Genomic DNA, 13495 nt, shown 5'->3' with positions numbered 1-13495 from the left:
AAGAGTTAAAACTAAACAGTTTGATCAGCCTGGAGACTTTATCACACACAAGGCAGCCTGTGAGGTGGTTGTTGTTATTTTTTTTTATCTCCAAGTTTGTTCTTCAACAGCAAGGGCAGTACATTGAAATACATAGTCCAGTTGTTTTAATGAATTACATACTTTTTTCCATAATGTAGAGGACCATTTCTTTTAATGCTGTGGTTTGATGACAGAGCAATTACAACAGCCTGCTACACCTTCAGAGGCATGAATCTGAGCCCTGCTCTAGACTTCAAGCTGTTCCCAGTTGATGCAGCTGTAAATGGGTACCTGGCTATGCAGACTGGATGAAGGCAGTTGGACATGATTCTGGCAGCATCTCTCCTTTGGGTGCCATTAACTATAGACAGAATCAGTGCGCCTTAACCTTGGTACCCAGATAGCCATCCAGCTCAGGCAGCCCTTTGAATTTGGCTTTTGATCCTTTTAATGCTGAATATGAGCCATGCACTATGAATATGTCTTCTGGGTGCCTATTTATGTAGTATGAAAGGTTAATGGAACTGAAAATTTAATTTGTCACTATGCTGCCTAAGCGCTAAGTCATGTATGTTTTAATATATTCTAGTATGCGTACTGGACTTTACACTTCCAGTGCATTAAGACTAAGACTGTAGGCAATCTGGAAACTCAGCACAGGGCATATCAGGCCACGGAGCTGGGTGTGAATTAGAGATCATGACCATGTAATGATGTACCTACTGCTTGACGTTGTTGTACCTTGGAGACTCCCAGCCACAATTCTTTTAATTTCCTCTTTTTAAATATTTCTTTACTCTTCTAGAGCCCTAATCAGAACAGACACAGAGGCTCCAATTAAACAGTGTCCAGTGTGCCGGATCTATATTGAACGAAACGAAGGCTGTGCTCAAATGATGTGTAAGAACTGCAAGCATACATTTTGCTGGTACTGTCTACAGAACTTGGACGTAAGTTCCACGTGCTAGACACTCTTAAGGAAAGGATTTTTGAGGATTCAGGGGCCAAGTCCCTCATGCCTGTTAAAACCAGAATTATTTATGCCATTGTTGTGTCCTTTAAATGAAGGAGAGAGGGTATTTGGTTGGGTTTTGGGGGATTTTTTTTTACTTGAGCAAATGTCCTAGTATCTAAGTGGATCTTGGAGGGGCCAAAGTATATTTTGGTTTTGGTGGGTAAGGAAGACTAGAAGCTTCTTCTATATCTTATCATCTTGTTGGGAGCACCTTAATTTTACAAGGTTTTGTTTCGGGCTACCTCACACTCTTTTAATGCCTCGGTCAAATTATCGTATTTACTCACATACCACACATATATTTTCCAAAAAGCAGAGATGCTGATTTTTCTTCCTGGAATAGAAAAAACTCTGCTTTGATTCCTGCTTCAGCTTTGATTCCAGCTCACAGCACCAATGGCATTTCTATTCAGGCAGCTGAGGGAATCTGTTGACTTAGTGACATGGCATTCCTCAGCCGGGGAAGTTTAGGTTGGATATTAGGAAAAGCTTTCTCACTAGGAAGGTGATGAAGCAGTGGGAATGGGTTACCTAGAGACCCAAGGACCAACTTTTATTTTTGCTGGGGGGGAGGAGAAGGGGCTAAGATGATGGACATGTGCTCCCCATCCCCCACAATGTGTACAGAAGTGGGGGGGTGGGCACAGGTGATACTGGAGGGGGGCAGGAAGGGGCACAGGCGATGCAGCTGGGGAGTGGGAGGCCATGCCTCCCCAAGATTTCTGTGCCTACAATGGGTATCATGGCTGCAGTGGGCCAGATCAGCTCTGCAGCCCAGTTGGCAGGACCTGGCACTGGAGGGAGCACTGTGCTGCTATGGCTGCCAAGGTGAGACCCCCCCCCCCCCCCCCACCCATCCTGAAACAGCAAGGGCACAACTCTGTGCCACAGCTGCTGACATACCTCAGATTGATGGCCGCTGTAAGAGCAGCGCTGCCACCTGTGCAGGGTCCTGTCCACTGGGCTGTAGAGGCAGCTCCTGCCCAGAGCTGGTCTGGCCCAGCTGCAGCCCTGCATGGCCAGGTATGGGCATAGAAATCTCAGGGGGCCTGTGCCCCCCCATGCCACATTGCCTTGGCCCCTCTGTCATGTTGCCTATCTCTCTCCCCCACCCATCCCCCAGTGCATCTCTTGAGCCCCTGAGTACCCTGTGCCTCTATAAACTTACCTGGAGGAAGCTGCTCTCTACTGCTGCTTGGCTGCCATGTGCATATGTACATGCATGTGGCGCCCCTTGCCTCCAATTGCCCTCCCCGCTCCCCCCAGTCCAAAGCAGCTCCTTGCAGGCTGGAACTCTGCCAACCTGTAAGGGGAAACCTGTAGTTTCCCACATTTTTCTCAGTTAAAAGAGAAAATCCACATTTTTCCAGTGTGAATGGAAAACCTGGATCCCTGGCCTCAGTCTTCATTCCTAAGAGAGATTATATAATTTTCCTCTGGTTTGTCACATATGGAGACCAGTCTTCAGCAGTAGTTAGGATTTCAACTTCTGGTTAAGAAGAAAAGAGAGGAGAAGTGAGCTGAAGATTAGACTCCATTCCTGTTTTATGCAGTCATAACTGTAGAAAAATCTTTTATTTTTCATTCTAGTTTTGCCAAAACAAGGTGCATGTCCTATGTGTGCGTGTGTGAAAGGCCATGGCACGCATGAAAATATGGTATCTCCATATTCCTCAACTCTTTCTAGGACAATGATATATCAATGTTGATTTCCTGGGATTCTTTAATGGTTAAAGAGTACATTTTAAAAAGTCTGAGGTCACTATTTAAGTGGTCCCACACTCCCTTATCTTCTGATAAGTTTCTTGACCCATCTCTCCTACCTTCACCTGTTTTTGTTTCACTCATCCAAACCTATTGTTTATACTAGTGGCATTAACTGCCATTCCCTTGCTGCCAAAGAGAGAAGTGGAATATATCAAAGCCCCTTTGTCCATGATAACTTCTTCTGGGGAAAATGGATACTGCCTTAGTGTAGTGAGATGGACTTGTGGCTGAGATTCCAGCCATGCATTTCTAAGATAATCTCTGTTGGTGTCCTAGCTAAAGATAAATGGGAGGAGAGCTAAAGAGAGAAAAATGGTTGATGTCTTCTCCCTGCCTCCAATACCAACTTATCCAAAATCTTTGCCTGGTACTAGGTAAAGACTACAATTTCAAAATACAGTCAGTGTGGAGTTCATTTTAAGTCTCTCCTTCATAGTCAGTTTATTGTGCTGTGTTTGCTGAGGAGGTTAATAAGCTCGATGGTGGAAGAAACTATTTTCCATGTTTAGAATTTTACTATGTATATAAACTGCTCAAGGGCATGCAAGAATGGGGAGTCTGAACTCAGCTGGCATGTTACCATAAAAATGGCCCAAATTTGCAACTTGCCAACCACCTCCCACACAAGATCAAATAAACTCAACTCCCTTTGGTTTGAGGATTCCTTGTAGGAGTAAGAAGCAGTGCATTAGTGTACAGTGATGGCATCAGTTTGGCATAGTCACTAGTAATACTTGTAGGAGGTGAGAAAAAAAGAACTCTTTGTACCAGTACTTGAGATAAAATTATGGATTTTGTTTTTGCTACATGGCGTCTAAATTATGAAACCTCCTCTTCTCGAGCCTTCCCTTTTTCAACACATTAAGTAAGGTTTGCTCAACTTTCTGTTCAGGCCATTTATTTATGTAAGCATGCTGTTTTTTCAAGCCTGTTTCGTAGGCTGTCTCTGGGTACATACAGTACACAATGATCACTTAATGCTATGCTGAATTGGAGGGATGTCAAATTTCCATATCATCTGTAGAAATGCCCTTATCTGGATTTAATCAGCTCAAGAAAAACCTATTAAATTATTTCTCAACAAAGTATAGCAATTAAATGGTTACAATAAAGCATTTGTAAAACACAAGGTTATAAGTGCTCATAGTTTTAGAATGCTGGTATAGCAACCAGGTTGCTATATAGGTTGAGAAATGAAAAGAAATGCAAGGCTTTGATGGTAGGGCACCTGTCTGGCAGACGACTGAGCGCTATTGATCTTATTATGATAATCAACATTATGAAAGAAGAAAATGGGAAGTGGGGAGTTCCCATTTTGATGAGCACCCCATTAAGCATCTGAAAGAATTGACTAGAAAATATAGCAATATTAGGAGAACTGAAGATTAACAACTCCCCCCCGTCCCCCCGCCCCCCCGAAAAGATCTGAAGTAACTTAAAAAGTGTGTTTAATATTTTTCAGGCAGGCAGGTGAGCCTGCCTGAAACAGTTAATATTACAGCGCTCATGGAAAAGTGGTATTTCTAGTTCTGTCCTGGGCATCTTCCCATATTATTATGATCAGCTCAGTACAAGCTTTCCTTTGTCTTTCAGAATGATATCTTCTTAAGACATTATGACAAAGGCCCCTGCAGAAATAAACTGGGCCACTCCCGAGCCTCTGTTATGTGGAACAGAACACAGGTAGGCTGACACAGAACTCAAACAGAGCAGTGTCACAAATATCTGGGGAAGGGAGATTTCATCCTTTGGTTAATGAACCAAACCATTAATCAGGACTTCAGGGCTAGGGACAGAAATGATACATAAACTGGTACAAGTGATCAGAAACTGGTTCAAGTCTGTAACACAACAGAAGTTCAGTGTACATAAACTGTTTTCAAAATGTCTGAAACAGGTTTAAGACAAAACTGGATAGACATAGTATCAGACCTAATTGATTTTAGGTTAAATCAGTTTATTGATCTTCTGTTCTAGGTCCCTCCATATTTGAGTTAACTCAGTCCCCCAGCATCCCAGGATGCTTTGCACCTCCCTCGCAACCCCCCCCCCGCCCACCTCTTCCTCACCTTGCAGGGTGGATGGGCTAGCCTTGGCCCAAGCTGTCTGCTCCAGCCAAGTAGGGATGTGTGTTCTAGTGCCCTCCGGTTTCTGGCTTGGACCACTGCAGGCATGTGGCTGTATTTCCAGAATTAAAATTGAGCATCTGTTCACTTGCTTTTTGGTTTAATCTACATTGCTTAGACTAACCAGTGAAGATTGAGTCAATTCAGCCTCATACTTTTTTCTGTCTGTACTTAGACCAACTGCATTTGTTTGGCCTGTGATTTGCACATAAAATTCACTTTATTTCCTGTTTTGTTAAATATCATAATTTTCTTTTGTTTTTCAGGTTGTGGGCATCCTCGTGGGTCTGGGCATCATAGCATTGGTGACCTCTCCTTTGCTGCTTGTGGCATCTCCATGTATTATCTGCTGCATCTGCAAATCATGCCGAGGCAAAAAGAAAAAGCACAACCCACCCACAACCTAAAACTCTGTGTGCGTCTTTGCATCCAGCTATATAGTATCTGTGTGAGTGAGAAAGCACAAAGGTTGCATTTTTGGTGCCATCCCTACCAAATAATTTTCCCTCTTCTTGCCAACTTTTGGGATAAGTGCCTCTACTTTACAGGCCACTATATCATTTGCAGGTCACAGTGCAGGAAAAGACTAGGAATTTGTGGTGTGTATATATGGTTATGTCAGAAAAATGGTCATATGTGTTCCACCTTTGAACATGATAGAAGCTGTAAGAAAGAGAGAACTTCCTACAGTCTGAATGTGTATTGTTCCTGCAGTACTGTTCTTCTGCCTTAGCAGAACCACTTACTCAACCAACTGAGGGAGCATGTGTAAACATATAAGACTTCCTCTTAAAACTCTGCTAATACATCAAGATTTTGATTTAAAAAAAAAAAAGAAATTACTTGCTGTTATCTGTTGGTCTGTTCTCACCATTTTGTTTAACAAAATGTATTTGATAGTTTCCCTTTATCCAGATGCAGTGAAGTTTCTTTCATCTGTATCTGAAAATGTCTGTTGGGAGGGATGCTTGAAAAATTATGAAGTGAATAAGTTACCAAGAATGAAATTCAGGTAACTCATATTTTGCAACTAAACTATTGAATTATATGGATTATTTCAGTGAAATTTTGCATACACACACATACAGAATTGTTTATGCTGGTAATTTTTTAGGAGTATTATACCCTTATTGATGGTTGACATTTTGTGCTATAAATCATGTTTAAAGATACTGTTTGGTGTATTATTTAACTGTGAAACAAACATGTACATCTTACAGTTGGTAGTATATATAACCACACTTCAAAATTTCTATAAAGTATCATCTAAATTGGATATCTATTACTACAATAAGGTTCTAAAAATGTCCCAAACTTGCTGCTGTTCAAGTTGATGGGGCTTTTACTCAAGTGGAAAAGTAGCAAATTCTTCCTTAAAAAATAATATTGGTTCAAGTCAAATGTGGCATGATTTTCTTGAAAATATTAGGTTTATCTGCACTTCTGCTGCATTATTGGGCTGATCTACTATTGGCTTCATTTCACTCTGCCTGTTGTGAATAATGTGACTGAATATGAACTTGTGTAAGTCTAATACATTATGAAAAGCCATGATCTATCTCCAAGAGAACATAAAGTACACCATGGAGAATTTGTGTGGATGTATATTGTGCAGGTGTTTGTGAAACCTATATATATTTTAAAAAATGGAACACATGCACACAAAGTACACAGTACATTTTGTATGTACTCAGACAGTATATAATATATCTATATTTACATCTAGATGTAGAATCATCTGTAACAGTTCCTTAAGGGTTACTTGGCTTAGCCACATATCTAACCAAGTAATATTTTTCCAAGGTTCTTGTTACTACTCTATTTAAACTGCTGCAACAGTATGATATATCGATCTAGATCGATATATCATACTGTTGCAGCAGTTTAAATAGAGTAGTAACAAGAACCTTGGAAAAATATTACTTGGTTAGATATGTGGCTAAGCCAAGTAACCCTTAAGGAACTGTTACAGATGATTCTTAAAAAATCCTATGTAAATATTAGCTCTGTTCATTTGGTCATCTTCACTTCTGTCCCCAACATGGGTAAATAGCACTATTACTAATGATTTATCTTTAGTTATTTTGTATCTAAAAGGCTGTCCTTTAATGCTCTCTAAGTTTACTTTGGTGCCTCACTACAGTGTATTTCAGATTCTGATCTCAGCTACACCAGTGCAAAATTCAGAGTAACTCCACTGAAACTAATGGGTTTACTTTGCATGGGAGTACCAAGATTGGATCTGGATCCTTTAGCAATTATAATATCATTGGCTGGATTCATACCAGCATTGGCCAGTGTTTGCTTTTGTGCCTGGTTTCTGTTTGTGCATTTTCTTATCATGTGGGAATTGATATGATTTTGCACTACAATCAATAGTGATTCCAAGTCCTTTTGCTAAGGACTGTTGAAGATAGATATATGGTGAATGTAATGCAAAGTCAGAAATAAACACATCGGACAATATCTTTTAGCTTATCTTTTTGTTCATTATATGTGAGGCTACAGAAAAACTGATAAAGTGAACATCCTTTTTATTTTGTTTAGCTAAGCCTCAGGAATCTTGCCTTCTTGGCAGTAAATGTGATCTTTTTTTTTTTTACTTCTCTTTCTGGTTACTGTAACAGAAGTGGTAAATGTTCTTATTTAAGGAAGTACAGTCTGTAGAGCAGACTAGCAGGGACAAAGGCCTTAAATATTGTCTGCTTCACTTTTTAGTTGATTTCTTTTTTTAAATGCTGAATGAATTTGCTACCAATGATGACTGGAAGGCAGTCAGCATGTACTTGTTTGAAAATTTATATTTATTGTCCATCCACTGCTTCTGAGGAAAGCAGAAAGATAGTCAGTGCATTCTAAATATGAAGTGCAATGCAGGCAACTGTGATTTATTATACATTGAAATTATTTTATGTACATGTTTTCTTTAAGAGCAGTAATGATAGTGCTCAGGGTTACTTGTGACAGATTAAAATGTCCAGCCCTTGGCTTTGCACTATTCTTTTCTCTCTACAGTTTGTCACTACAGTCATTTCCATGTTTATGAATTTCCAGTAGAGAGTCTCATTTGAGGGAAGCTCCGAGGACAAAGTAATGGTAGACTCTCTCTAACTTATCTGTAACTATAACTGGTACTATGAGATTCTGTATCATTTGCCAGTTAAATTTAATGAGTTTTTCATGATTGTCATGCTTTAATTCCATCTAAAAGACTGTCCAGTAGCTCTGTGGGACTGGGTGCAATCTATCCATTCCCTACCCCACCTTTTTTTCCCTTGAAGTCAGTGTTGCCAAATAAATTGAAGCTATTTCTTCTTAAGTATAATGGTTTTGTTTATATTTGTTACAAATGGGAGTGTCTACATGTTTATTAAATTTAGTATCTCTAGGGTGAGGTAGTAATAAATGTGCATTAGGCTGCCCTAATGCGCAGGAGTGAAAGCACACACTTTTTTAGTGATGCTTAATGTGCAGTAGCCTTTTTTTACTGTACATTAGCTTATTAGTGTGGTTTTTGACATGACACTTAATGTACGGTAAAATAAGCTACTGTGTATTAAAGCGCACATGTAGACATCCCCTCTGTATACCAAATTCAGTTGAACAGAAATAACCGAGGAGAGAATTTTGCTCAGTACACATGAACAGATATAAAGTCTGTGTATTCCTCAGTTTATTACAATATAATGTAAAATCCTACCCTTGTTCAGCACTTTAAGATGATCTAAAATGAAAGTCTCTAGTTAGTAGAGTCTGATTTTTTTAAATATTTGAAATCTGAATATTAGTTGATAAAGAATATATGTGTTTTATATAACTAAACATTTTTGCTAAGAAACCAGTTTATTGAAATGATAAAATACCTTTTCACTTTTGGTATGTTGTTCTACAATCAAGCTACCTTCTTTCCAAAGCTGTGTCTATATGTATATGGCCATACCTTAAGAGAAGTATTTTACACAATATTTTAAGTGCTCAAGTCAAAAACCTTTTTAAAATGCTTTTAAAACTGAAACTATAAATCAGACCAGAATGGTTTTCTATTAATGGGGCATATTAATTTCATCAACCTATCTTGTCTTTTCAAAGTATGATATATCTGAGCACTTGCAGTAGCTTGGGCCTTTAGGTTGTGTACAAAAGTGCTCTGGGCATGAACCTCTGTGAACTTTCAAGGCTAAGGCTAGGATGCAGGGGTCTCTGCAGCCCACAGTCAGAAATTTGACCAGCATTCAAAAGTAACAACCTACAGTGCTTTAAATAAAAGTGCTGTAAAATACAGCACTTCAAATTTTAATATCTCATTTAACAATGTTTAATTTAAAGTGCTGTACCCATTTTTAAAATGCTGTAAAGCCATGCACTTCTGTTAAGTCACAACAATATAGAGCTTGGAATGGTGAAAAAGTAACTTCTCTACACAATTTAGCAGCTTCTGTTTGGCAACTTAGGTGGCCAAATCTTAAGTTCATAGTAACTTTGCATGGCTGAAGTTACACATGCGCTTAAGTGTAGGTAGCATGAGGTCCATACTACTTGATGGAGCTATTGCTTGATTCTTCTGGGACACTGTACAGAAAACAGTGTCCACAGTGAGTCTGTTCTGGCATTCCTAAGAAATAATTTAAAGAATAATCCAATTAAAAAGGCTTTATTTATGAGACAAATGATAAATTACAGGTGATACAAGTCATGCAAGCAAGATAGTAGGGCCAAAAGGTCTAGAGACTCAGAGTATTTATGACCCCTTTAAATTAATGTCACTGAGGATTCACACTTGTGTAGTTTCAAAATCTTTCAATGAGCACTTGCTATTGATACCACATTTGAACTATGCTATACAAATTGCATTCTTCTCTTATTACTGTCTCTGTACCATCTTTCACCAGTTTTACGGTGACTAGTATGCAGGCTAGTTAGAGGTATTATGGCCTATGATAGGGAGGATAATTTAGAGGGATAAGGCTGGGTTTCACTGAGCCCTTCTCATTTCCAGTCTCAGCTGTAACAGTGATGTACTAGTGACCTTAGTAAAGTCAGTCAGGCCTTTGGAGCACTATCAGACATGATGGTTTGTCATGAGATCGGCCACTGAAAGTGCTCTACAGCCATGCGCTGACAGAAGTGCATGGATGCAAAGTGCTTTAAAAATGCCCATTCACATTTTGGATGGGTTTAGATGAAGGTACTCCAAAGTGGAGCACCTTCATTAACATCTGTCAGCACATGCCAGGAATTGGGCTGAGCTAACGCAACCCAGCCCTGCTCTGGGTGCTGTCAGAATGGGACGGGGAGAAGAGAAGGGAGGGAGTTCAGTCTGGGGGTTGTTCAGTCTGCACTGGATGATGGGGTGGGTAGACTGGAGCCCCCCCAAGGTGGGGATCCAATCCATCCACACCCCCACTTTTAAAATGATTAAGTATAAACAACAGTAGCTTTAAAAATGCTGTACTAACATTAACTACTGTTATTCCTCATGCCTTCCTGTGAGGTAAATAACACATGCACCATTAATTAATTGTCAATTACTACATTTCAGTATTGATACCGTCTCTCCAAGAGTTACAATAAATACTTCAGAGAGGTACTTGTGCCATAACCTATAAAATAAATGCATCAAAATAAAGAGAATAATGCATTTTTCTTCACAGTTGATGTGGAAACATGCAAATGAGTAAGATCAGTTCCACTTCTGTTTTCAGTGGAACTGGGCAGTGAAAACAGTATCAACATTTGTTTGCTGTTTTCCTGTGTACTATAATGGATGATTGTGCTGTAGTGCCTGCTACTTTTGAGTTCCAGTTTCTATTGCAATGACCCCTTTTAACTTGTTTTGTAAATGGTAGGAAGCTATAAAGTTCTGTTATTGACTGCATAAATAAGGACTGCTCTGCTAGACATATCAGGGGATGGAGCTTATGAGCTATATGAGAGAAGCTTTTTTGTGTGGTGAAGGACTCTAGTCTTTGGGAAATGTTGCTGAAAAAATAATGCACATATTTTAATTTTTTTCATCAAAATATATTCCTTAGTGGATCCATATTCCTTAGATGCACATTATAAGGAGTCCAAATGACTCTTTATGTATTTGGAGTTAGGGTACTTCTATCCAGAAAAACAGATTTAGGATCTCATAAATTGTATATTTATGCAATGGAGTAACATTTTTTTGCAAAAAATATCATAACATACTCTATCACAGCTGTCCAATTGGAGGCCTACGGGCCACGTGTGGCTGGCAAGTGGTTAACATGTGGTCTGCAAGCCCCTGCAGCCATCTCTACCACTGGTGCATAGTGCAGAAGGGCCAGGGAAGAAGTAAGACCTTCTGGCACTAGTAATGCCTGTATAGGGTGGGGCCAGGAGGCTTTGTGCTACCTGCACAGTGGGGTGGAGGGATTCAGGGGGCCTGCTACCTTAGCAAATGGCTTGTGCAGTGTGTGTCCCAGGGATCGCAGACCAGCACTGCAGGCAGTCCTTAGCCACGGCAAATTTGCTCTATCAAATGCTTTAAGAGTGTATCCTCCTGCACATAAACATTTCTCTCTCGACTGGTGTGAGGGCTGATACTTCCAAGGACCACTGTAAAATAAACTTACCATTAAGATTGTGGAAAACTTCACCATGCATTTTATTTTTAAATAATTTGGGCTTCTGATTAGCAAAGCATTTTAGCATGCACTTTGCTCAATGGAATGCATGGATGAAGTAAGGCCTCAAAAGATTTATTGGGTTTTGGCATAGAGCTCAGTTGTCCATGATGAACAGAAAGTAAAGATCGGGATTTACATACTTCCTACAACATGGTGTTTAATTTAATCGTGTTTGTCATGGAAAAACTTTGTAATTTTCTATTGAAATGTCATTAGAGTACACTTTATAGCAAGCCTGAATGCTCAAGATTATGCTGAAACCTACTGTAAACATGTTTAGGTGCAATGAATAAAAAAATATGTAGTATATAAACATGTTTTGTTATACTCCCCAAAGTCACGTCACATCGAGTAGACTTTACTGATTTATATTGTTAGACAAATTCACTTTTCCTTAGCAATAAATTTCTCCATGACCACACAATTGACTATACATGGTAATATTGGTTCATGTAGTACCAACAAGTTTCAAACAGAATTCACCACTAATTTTAGTAGAAAATTGTGCTTTAAAACTATGGCATCATTTCTCTCTTTAGTATGCCTCTTCTAATAAAAATAAGCAGCAAGTGCAAAAGCCAAAGTTCACAGCAAAATATCGTATCCCATAACTTTGAAGTCTGTTGTTTGATACCTGTCTGTTTGCTTTTAAAAGCAAAACTGATTCAATTCTTTAAAAATAGTTGTTAAAGCATGTTCTTTTTAAAGGAATACATTGCAAAATGAACAAAGCAGTTGTTAGCATCATAAACACCAAGAGTGACATTTATACTGAGATGTTGTTGTTGCTGAGATGCCAGACAGTATTATGTATTTTTAATGATTTTATTTTCAAAAGTGTAATTAAATGTAAACATCCAAATATAGCAAGAGGTTGCAGTTCCACCCAATAGCACAAATTGGCATCAGTCATGGGCCCCAATCCTGGAAAAACTTAGGCTTGTTCTAAGTTTAACACTTTGTGTGTAGTACCAGAAACATCAGCTAGGCTACTCACAGTGCAGGAAGTTAATAATGTGCATAATTCTTTGCAGGACTGAGGGACACAAAACATGATACCCTATTTTCATAGGCACTGTGATTTAAACTGATGTATCAGTTGAAAAGGACAACAAATGGGGAACATTACTGTAGCTGATAAGTAGTGTGGTAAAGAGAAGTAGTTCTGTTTCAGACCTATCTTCAGAGTGCCAACACTTCTGGTTTAGGAGGAAGTAAGAGGGGTATTAGCTTTTTTTGTTGGCTTTCTGTCAAGGGGTGAAATCTATCTTTACAATGTGCCGCAACTCTGTTACCTGTTTAGGCTTATTTTATTTGTTTGTTTCCTGTTGATACACTTTCTTCACCATTCTTAACCAGGTGAAGGGTAAAAAGACTTTGATCTTTGTAAGATTTGTTAAACTATTTTTGTGGGTTTTTTTTAAAAAGACGGTTGACATGTATAAAGAAATAATAAGTGCTTTTGTACATTTTGTTTTATGATTCAGCATTTAAAAATTTACAAATGCAATTTTGGCACTGTGCATATACTCCTATAGTATATATTTATTTTCTGCCTCTCAGGTTACTTTATTTTTTTCCTTTCTGATGCCGTAAAATGCAATATGTGCAACATTAAAAAATGTAGTGTGTAGATGTTTGTCTCACTTTGCTTTAATTCTCAAATAACGGATTCTATGGACGTTTGGGAGAGTTTTTAATGGAAATAATTTAAACACATCCACAGTATTTAATGAGCATGTGGGGGGGAGGGGTATAGATAAGACAAAGGATGAAAGAAGTGAGATCCCATGTAATTTCTGAATTTCAGCTGGTTTCTTTAAAAGAAAATAAAAAGGTGCATATTGCCATAGGGACTCTTTGCTGGACCCCAGAACAACCCTAAGGCTTTGAGATTGCAAACTATACACACA

The 13495-nt window shown here is 38.9% G+C and overlaps 1 protein-coding gene across 4 annotated transcripts in view; it reads left to right on the top strand.

Annotated features, from left to right (window-relative positions):
* RNF144B (ring finger protein 144B) overlaps positions 1–6101 on the top strand; it is a 140526-nt gene extending 134425 nt beyond the window's left edge. For 3 of the 4 annotated variants that reach the window (XM_014606740.3, XM_019490534.2, XM_014606739.3), the window contains 3 exons: positions 827–971; positions 4397–4486; positions 5196–6101. In XM_014606740.3, the coding sequence (XP_014462226.1) occupies positions 827–971; positions 4397–4486; positions 5196–5336 (376 nt within the window). In that variant the 3' untranslated portion in view covers positions 5337–6101. The remainder of the gene's footprint in view (positions 1–826; positions 972–4396; positions 4487–5195) is intronic. The other variant, XM_059724334.1, reaches the window with a different exon arrangement.
* Positions 6102–13495: the final 7394 nt, after the last annotated feature.

Source organism: Alligator mississippiensis, chromosome 3 (genome assembly GCF_030867095.1).
Source record: "Alligator mississippiensis isolate rAllMis1 chromosome 3, rAllMis1, whole genome shotgun sequence".
Lineage (NCBI taxonomy): Eukaryota > Metazoa > Chordata > Crocodylia > Alligatoridae > Alligator > Alligator mississippiensis.
The sequence above is the reverse complement of the archived record's forward strand: the minus strand, read 5'-3'. Positions and strand labels throughout refer to the sequence as shown.